At 46.6% G+C, this 9,867-nt stretch overlaps 1 protein-coding gene across 1 annotated transcript; it reads left to right on the top strand.

Moving 5' to 3' along the window:
* The first annotated feature begins 6,970 nt into the window (after window positions 1-6,970).
* On the top strand, window positions 6,971-8,681 carry LOC144139804 (neprilysin-2-like). The gene is made up of 2 exons (XM_077672057.1): window positions 6,971-7,125; window positions 8,033-8,681. The coding sequence occupies exons 1-2, from the start codon at window positions 6,971-6,973 to the stop codon at window positions 8,679-8,681; spliced, it is 804 nt and encodes a 267-aa protein (XP_077528183.1).
* The last annotated feature ends 1,186 nt before the right edge of the window (window positions 8,682-9,867 follow it).

The following is a 9,867-nucleotide window of genomic DNA, read 5'->3' as shown; positions in this document are numbered from 1 at the left end:
CTGTCTCATGATTGAACTATCCCAGTTAGCGAGTCCGGACCAAGATAGAAGCATCGATGAACTGTGAGAAGAGCTCGCCAACGTTCCCGATGTTGTGCTGAAAGGAGTGCCCTTCTAGGATATCCTGAGTGTCGACGACGACGTTGCCGTCACTGTGAATCCCTCGGACGCCGACACCGTCGCCGATGTAATGGCTGCTGGCGCTGCTGGAAGCACAGAAGAGGCGGAGGATTCCGCGAGTGAAAGCCGTCCGATGCTTAATGAAGCGCTTAATTTCGGCAGTCAATGTGCTCCACCAATATTGCTTCGATAATGAAGGATAGAGACTGCAACTGATGCAAATGATGTCTTACGTAAAGAATGATGTGCTAGTTGACACCGGCAAAACGAAATTAAAAAGCAGAATCACCACTTTTTTGGAAATTAGGTTGTAACAGCGCAAAGTGGCTTTATTGCTTGGAATAAATAGATATTTGTGTGTTTGGTAATGGCATACTTTATTATCTTCGTTTCGGCATGCGGGGATGGCAGGACGATAGGGGGTTGTGGGAGGGGGGGGGGCGAGGGGGGGGCTGTGAGGGGTCCCGCATGTTGCGAACTCGTAACAAAAACTCTTTAAAGGCGGCGGCGGCTATTTCGAACTATTAGATATACCGAACTAATCGTGGCGCATATTGCAGTTCGCTACAACTGGGTTTGACTGTATGTTCTTGTTGCTCAACAATGTTGAAAAGTATGAAGGTTGCCACCAGATTTGGGAATGTTCTGCCCATATATACTACTCGTTGAAGGATTCTTCTGACTTCTGGCCTGGCGGCTGAATCGAGAGACATATAGACATACCAAACTTTGGGCGTTTAAGTAGCCCATTAAAGACTATATATTTTTTAAAACGAACGTCCAGGTGTGCTCCCCAGCCTAATTGGACACTGTTTAAGACATTGATTTAGACATCCAACTTCTACGTCTCATCCCTTTGGTATGTGTATTGAGTAGATTAGTTATTAATTGGCACCATTTGCACGATCAGAACCCCACTTTGACCTCGGGCTTATACGTTTCATCAAATGTGTATGTATTCTGAATAAATTAGTAGCCAATAGACATCACTTCCAAACTCAGCATAGTCAAAATAACAGTGTGTGCGTGTATGAAAATGTTTTAGGGATGATCGCTGTCAGCGCTTAAGAGAAATAAAATTTTGCTGGAACCTCTCACATCAATTCTGTGTTACCGGTATGTCGTGTGCTAAAAAGCGTCGCTGATCATCCACCTTAACAAAGTGACATCGCTCATATTTGTTTCGTGTTTGTACTTCTGAATTTCTACATTTACTCCTACGTCTACTTATAGTTCTAAATTTCTACTTCTAAATTGTGTTTCTAAATTTAAAAAGATGATGAACTTTTTGTCAATTCCTGGGAATTTGAACAGGCTAGAAAAGTTAAATGCAGTACCCGTTTTACACCTGCTTATCGGCTGGTTCTATCGTGATGTAAATATTCTCCCTGGGGTTTATATTTTATTTTCCAGTTATCCGCAAACAAATGACCTCTCAGGGGCTCATTTACAGATGAAGACTCATTTCCCGGTGTTCCCTTTGCGGACACAAAAAAATAGCGCAGGCTGTCGTATCATAATGAATAGTGTACACAATAAAACCTAGCGTAATCAAATAATGCCCGCCGCTTCTCATGCACGACCAAAAGCATTCAAGCATGCCACAGGACAAAACACGCTACGTAGAAGCGTACAGTTACTACGTATCGATTCCGGCCAGCAACGGTCTGGGTTATTGGACGCCCATCAGGTCTTGGCCCTGGGTCAAACGTGTATAACGCTTGGCCATCGAGACCAGCTGGTTGCAGATGTATCCGACGTGTAATTGAACGCGTGGCTCAAAGCAATGCGAGGGTCAACATCCGCGCAGATTGCTTTCCTCCACTGGGAGGCGCCATATTCGCTTATCCGTATTTTTGTTGGCCCGGAATGACTTTTACCAAGCGGCACTGATCGTTGACGCTAATATCTTCTTGAGTACCCTCATTTTCCCAGCTCAGTAACACATTACCCGTGCCACGGCGCCAAGTAATTGGGAGCCAGCTGCTACACGATAACAGGCGTATGTACCACGTGACACGCATAAGAACTCATTCAAATGTGCTTGAGGACTGTATAGTACATCGAAAACTTACTTTTCTTTTGATTATTTTCAAGGTTAAGGGGGCCGGGGTGAGAAGGTTTTATTCCTGTATTCTAGTGTTTAAGGACTCGCACGCAGGAGTTACACCAGGTGGAACAAAACCAAAGCATAACCGAGTCATGTGGTATTGTCAGCAGAACGGTGTGAATCTTTATAACTGAACTCACTAATCCTGCCCTCAGCTTACTATCGAGGCCTTGGTTGCATATCTTGAGTAATATATTTACACGCAGGTAAACAAACCCCTCTAACCCCCCCCCCTCAATCTTCGCAGTAATTGTTGTTACTTGTGAATGCCATTCAAAGGTGGAAAGGGCAAGAACGCGTCTGCCGAGGGTGAAGAGGTGGTGCTAATGTGTTAAGGACAATCTTAACACAATTTCCCCTAACGCGTAAGGATGTAAACCATTGCGCAGTCAGGTTCACAGCAACAAAGCTTTGGAATTTCTCGTGTGTTGAACCTACCGCCTCGACTTGGTCAGCGCAGTGTGCAGTCTAGTGCGCAATACGATGCCACATTGACGTAAGGACACAAAGGACATATCATAGAAACACTGGGATTGAGCAAATGGAGAACATTTAAAAGAGAGAAAAAATGCAATACGAGTGTTAACGTGTCTGATTTGAAACGTTATGCTATACATATATTTACAATTTCTAAAGTAATGAACCACCTGCACAAACAGAGTGCATTGCATCTTCACTTTATTCAAGATTGCGGGGAGTCAATTAACCCAAAACTCGAGCTGAATCACCTAAAAAAGTGCTAACCAAACTACCGCACAGCAATACGTTCACCGTAAGAAACCCACACGGGACCTTCCTCTCACACATTGCCGCCTAAGCCGACGAAGGAATAAATTTGTCTAAGACTTCGCTTGCAGACAAGAGGAATATCATGAACTCAGCTGTACTCCGCGTTAGGTAAGTATAGATATATTCTCAAGGCACTTGTGAGCGTTATATGCAGGGCCACTATTAACTGCCTCCCGTACTTTCCAGGCATAATAGACATTTAAGCAGCCGTCTGGGCAAACTGACTTTACTTTACCTTTTTGATGTATGTGATCTCTACAGTCGCATAACATTTATTTACGAACACCTAATACAAAAGCAACACTAGATGCAGCCCACATGAGAGCATTCATAACGTAGAAGCGGTCGTCATAGAGACGTCAACCACGTGTAAAAATAAACGGGCGGATAGGAAATTGGTTGCTTTAAAGGAATCGTAATCTATAATGTATAATCCCTACACAATCATAGCTACGCCGTGATCGAAGACTCCAACGATGATGAACACACGCTTGGCTATGAGGCGCGACGCAGTGGAAGGCTACATATTTATTAAAAAGGCCAGCAGCTGAACCTTAAAGTAAGCCTAAATGTCGACACATATGAGCGGCTTCGTGTCTCACTGCTAAAAGAATTACAGCCGCCGCAGCAGGAAATGAAATCCTCCTCTTTCTCAAAACGTCGTAGCCACTGTACACGACTGCGGCAACAAATAAGAAGCCAGTCATGCTCACGGAAAGGTACGTCACTTAAAATGGCCAAAAGAAAAGGCACTTCAAGAGCTGACGGGCTACCACCGCCTTTAACTTTAAACGTTTATTTACTACAGCGCTTTTTTTCTGCGCTGTAATGAACTGCATACCTGAAACTTCTATTCCACCTAGAGGTACTCTCCTCGATCACCAGGGATCTCAGAATCTAAGAATAAACTACAATCACCACCAAGTAGATGTGAACGCGTGGCTTACGAGGAGACCCTCACGGAAGTGGATGTGATGCAGATATACGCCCCCTATTTATTTAATTATTTATTTATTTTTATTTATTTATTCATTTCAATACCTTCAATGACCAGAGGGCATTACAAAAGAGAGTAGTCATTGGAATTAACATAATAAAAACAAAAGTGAACAAGTCATTGGGAACAACAACAACAACAACAAAAACAATAGTGGACGACAACAAAAAATTCCAGTAGCGTACACAACAGAGTCAATACCATAAATGCAATCATAAGGAACAAAAGTAATTTTCAATGGGAATCTTTAATGAAGGTGCATCGATTATACAAGCTATTGCGGGGGACAGGCGATTCCATTCACTAGCAGTTTTTGGAATGAAATGGGCAAAAAATAAGTTAGTGTTGCAGTGAGGAATGTATACCTTATGGCGATGGTCAATACGGAATGGCACATATGACGGCGCAGAAAGAAGTTCAACTTTGAGGTGTGCGTTTGAAAAATAAATTTTATGAAAGGCTGACAAACGGGCAATTTTTCTGCGTAAGGCTAGGTTGGGAAGGTTTAAAGTTTGTTTCATAGCAGAAACACTAGATTTCCGAGAATAGTTAGAAAGGATCAAGCGTGCACTACGATTTTGTACAAATTGCAACGTGTTAATGAGACAATCATAATACGAATTCCACAGCGAACACGCGTACTCAAGTTTAGGCCGAAATAAAGTTTTATATAACAGTAGTTTAAGGTGTCAAGGCGCCATAGAGAAATTACGTCGCAAGTACCCAATCATACGGTTCGCATTATAACAATAAAATTTACCTGAAGTGGCCAAGAATGGCTGTTGGGGATATGAATTCCAAAATATTTGTAAGAAGCAACAATTCCAGTTTAGCGCCCTGGATATAGCAGTCTAAAATATTGGAGGTGTCAGGCTTACGTGACAAACCAATTGTTTGGCATTTGCTAGTATTTAGACGCATTTTTCATGTGTTACACCATGTAGTAAAAATATAGAGGTCACTTTGAAGTATGGAAGTGTCAGAATCTGCAGTGATAGTTCTAGAAAAAACGCAATCATCTACGAACAACCTGATGCTTGAAGTAACTACTGAACGCAAGTCGTTAACATTAATCAAGAAAAGTAAAGGACCCAGCACGGAACCTTGTGGTACCCCTGATGTCACTAGACAGTGTGGTGAATCAAATTCATTGGCTGATAAAAACTGAGTTTTGTTAGATAAAAAATTTTGAATAAACGAAAGAATGGTTGGATCAACATTTAGTTTGCTTAACTAATTGGTGATTAACTAAGTCTTAGAGCCTTAGAGAAATCAATAACAATACTATCAATGCAATGTCCGTTATGAACAGCAGTGCCAATGTCATGTATGAAACAAATAGGTTGCGTCAAACAAGAAAATTTCCTACGGAATCCATGTTACTTAGGGGTAAAAAATGAGTTATCTTCCAGAAATTTAACCAAATTAGAATATATTATATGGTCAAAAATCTTACAAGAAACACTCGTTATTGATATCGGTCAGTAACTACGCGAGAAAAAAGGATAACGAAATATAAATAATGGCACAATTTTACCGATCTTCCAATCTTTAGGTAATAAGACCGAAATATACCATTCATGAAATAGATTGCATAATATCACAGCTGAGTACATACCTGTATTTTTTTTTAAACTTTGCGTTGATGCCGTCTGCACCTGATGACGATGACACCTTCAAGTTTCTAATCAATTTCACCACACCATCCAAATCGAAGAGTACAGTATTCATAGTAGGAAAATCAGTATGAAGAACATGTGGCATTTAAACAACAGGGGAGTGCGAAAATGATTTTGAAAAGTTTAACCCAACACAACACTGAGACGGCGGGATTGCGGCACCATCACTGTTGAATCTCCCTGGCGGGAACCGGCACACCTCCCGGGCAGCAGGAGAAGAGGAAGAGGAGGTGGCACGCGGGGGGACGCGCGAGGCGAGCGACGGAGCAGAAGAAGAGAATAAAGCAGTGTTCGTTGAGATTCCATGCACTAAGACGCGGATGTCGTTCTCTCTTCACGTAACATAATTTCTGGTGCCGAAACCCGGGAGAAGACCGACATCCGTCTGCGCTGACCATGGAGAAGTTGCGCCGTCGTCGGGGTGTTTTTCGCGGTGCCGCTACACGTCTTTTGGCTTCGGCCAACAAGCTCCTACAAGATACCGATTCGGATGCCCCAGACTTACAAGCAGCCATCGAAGACCTCGAGGAAAAGGACGCCGTCTTGAGCGAGCTGGACGCGAAGATGGATGAACTTCTTGATGATCAAGAGTACGAAGACGAGACAGCAAGTGCGCTAGAGTACCACGACAAAATTCGCCACGCGATCACCAAGCTTCGGTTCATGCTGAAGACCAAGAGTGTCACCCCTACAGACGTCGGCCAGCCAGGAGTGTTCCCACCGAGCGACCAATGACGTGGCACTTCTGCTGGCATTAACGGCGAACTCGACCAGGAAGCCGCAGCTCACGTCAGCTTCCGCTCTTCTACTCAGAGGGTTGCCTTGCCGAAGCTTCAGATTCCCATCTTCTCCGGCGTGCTTCGTGAGTGGCAAGGTTTTTGGGAGCACTTCCAGGCGACTATTCACACCCATCCGGAACTACCTAATATAGAAAAATTTAAGTATTTGAAGACGTACCTGAGCGGGGACGCCAAGAGGGCAGTTGAGTGGATACGCCTGACCGAAAGCAATTACGAGGTCGCGATCAAGGTGCTGACAGATCGTTTTGGCCGAACGGACGTTCTCGTGGATGACCACATTGATAGCCTCCTCGCCATTGCCCCCATCGAAAGCTCGGCACAGGTCTCGCGGCTTCGTGACCTATATGAACAGATCCTGTTTAGGACAAGTTGCTTAGAGAGCCTGGGAGTTCCTGCATCGGAGTACGCAGTAATCCTCCATCGCGTCCTCATGCGCGCACTACCTGAGGATCTGGCAGTGCTATACAGGCAACGCATGAAGGAGGCTGCAGCCGATGACTCCACCACCCCAAGGCCACGAGGCGACGAGGTCAAACGAGTACTGCGGTTCCTGCATATTCAGGTGGAGAGCAGGGAGGAAAGCAAGGTGACGCAGAAAAGAGCCACTTCGAACGCGACATCGGTGGAGCGGCAAGCGAGCGATAACGTCTTTCCTGAGCTTCCGTCCGCCCTGGCTTTGGCTACCGGCTCATCGTTGTCAGAGCCGCGAGCATGCCCACTCTGCGAAGCGCCAGATCACGGAACCGAGGATTGCCAAGCTAAGCTGTCGGGAGAAGAGAAGCGACGAAGACTTGGAAGGAAGCGTTGTTGCTTCAGATGTGGCAAGCCAGGACACTTCGCACGCAGCTGCCGCCTTCCCACGTGGCTTTGGTGTCGCCATTGTGCGCGACGCCACTTGTCGGTTCTCTGCGACGTGTGGACGCGGCCCAACTCAGGGGACCCCGTACCACCAGCACCTTTTGGGAGCATGAATCGGCAAATGGCGACTCTACAAGAAGAGCCGGTCACGACTGCTTCTGCTAGTGGCAATTTCACGTCGTCTGTCTTGCTACAAACCGCGACGGTATGGGCATGTAGCAGTGCTGGCCGTGTCCTGGTCCGCCTTCTTTTTGACACCGGCAGCCAGCGAACGTTTGTGCGCAGTGACTTGGCGAACAAGCTAGAGCTTCCATCCACCGGCGTTGAAGACCTTACGGTATTCACGTTCGGCGACTGTCAGCGTTCGCGTCGGTATAGCTGCCGGAAAGTGAGCGTCACGCTGACTGGTCGTCTCGAGTCGAAAGAAGTGACCCTCGACACTCTGGAGGTTCCGGAGGTATGCACTGTAAGAAGTTCGCCCATGGAACCTGCTCTAGTTTCCATACTCCGTAACCGAAACTTGGTCATCGCGGACGAGCCTCAAGATGGGAAGGATCAGAGTCCTACTATTAGCGTCTTAGTGGGCTCTGACAATTACTGGAAGCTGGTCACAGGACGTATCAAACGTTTAGGGGACAACATGTGTGCTGTGGAGACAGTTTTTGGTTGGGTCGTCCAGGGAACATACTCTGCGCATCGACTGCCTGGGCGAGGGGCCCCTCAAGGCCGTGCTGACCGTCCTGGGCGGCTGGCCCGTGGTCGAGGGCGCCTCGTGGGAAGCTTCCCGCTTCCACTGGCTCGACGCCCTCATCCAGTACCGCAACTTCGGCTACAGCCACGACATCCTGCTCAACCTGTCCGTCATCCCGGACTTCCACAACAACACGCGCTACATCATCGACCTGGACCAGACGTCGCTGAAGCTGCCCGACCACACGTACCTGATCCGTGGACTCAACGACACGGCCGTCGAGGCCGACCTGCGCCTCATGGTCGAGGCCACCCACTTGCTCGGGGCGCCGGACAAGGAGACTGCTCGCACGGAGATCATGGACGCCCTGCATTTCGAAATCATGCTCGCCAACTATTCGACACCGCGCGAGGAGCGCCGCAACATCAGCAAACTGTACAACAAGATGCCCCTCAGCGAACTCAAGAAACTGGAGCCGAAGATCGACTGGGATCGGTACTTCAACTCGCTGCTGACGGGCGAGGTGGCGTCGAACGAGCCGGTCAACGTGGTATTGCCGGAGTTCGTTCAGCGCTTCGAGTACCTCCTGGAGACCACGAACGAGATGAATCGGTCAGCGAGCTATGGAGGCGATTGAGAAAAGAGTACTTGCTGCTTCTTCGCTCTGCTCATGATGCTCTACCAGCTGTTCCCTCCCGGCTCCGAGTTGGCGATGTTGTCATCGTGCAGGACGACAATGTGCCCGCTCTTATGTGGAAAATCGGGCGCATCATCGAGGCATTGCCGGGAAGAGACGGAACAAGCAGGTATTTTCGACTGCGGCTTCCAGGCGGACAGGAGATCCGGCGTGCGGTCCAGCGGCTTTACCTGTTGGAAGCCGATGCACCCAGCGCGGGGGCGGGAATATGTTGAATCTCCCTGGCGGGAACCGGCACACCTCCCGGGCAGCAGGGGAAGAGGAAGAGGAGGTGGCACGCGGGGGGACGCGCGAGGCGAGCGACGGAGCAGAAGAAGAGAATAAAGCAGTGTTCGTTGAGATTCCATGCACTAAGACGCGGATGTCGTTCTCTCTTCACGTAACAATCACAATCGGTTAATGAAACAGTATTCACTGGTTTGTTACCAACAATGTTCCAAAATTTCTTAGGGTTGTCAACAAGGAGCGTAGGGAGTGCATCATGAAAAAAAAACACGTTTGGCATCCTTCCCAAATCATACGCAGACCAACAATCAAAGCTATCACTTCTTTTGGCTTTGCGAAAGAGACGCTTTTTTTTGTTAGATAAGCGTTTCAGCGATACGTTGAACCCAGGGGATCGATGCTTACAGGCAATCACACGCAGCGGTATATATGTATTTAGAAGGTACTGTATTTCGGACTTGAAAAGTGACCAGTCACTTTCAACAGACCGTTCAAAAAGTTAGGCATGTAACTGTCCAAAAAACTTGCACGTTCATTGTTTATAGATGAAAAATCAACCTTACTGTAGCCTCGAATATATTTAGATTTTGTCAGAGGATGAGTAATCACGCCTTTGAGGGAAAATTTGATCAATAGGTGATCGCTTAAGCCAGGCAAAAATAATAAAGAATGAATAAGTTCGGGACACATAGTTAGAATAACGTCCAGTGTGTTAGCGCTTGTATCAGAAATCCTTGTATGTTCATTTATAGTTTGGGTGAGACCAAATTCTGAGCATAAATTAATAAAACTGACAGCTTCTTTAGTTAAACAAGGAGTTGCAAGATCAGAAACGGGCCACGTAATTTTAGGGAAATTGATATCGCCTAGCAGAATTATCGGAGCATGTGGGAAACGCCGA

This window comes from Haemaphysalis longicornis, unplaced genomic scaffold, assembly GCF_048455015.1.
Source record: "Haemaphysalis longicornis isolate Haplotype H1 unplaced genomic scaffold, Haemaphysalis longicornis Haplotype H1 scaffold_5, whole genome shotgun sequence".
Lineage (NCBI taxonomy): Eukaryota > Metazoa > Arthropoda > Arachnida > Ixodida > Ixodidae > Haemaphysalis > Haemaphysalis longicornis.
Note: the sequence above shows the minus strand (reverse complement) of the source record. Positions and strands in the feature narration are given on the sequence as shown.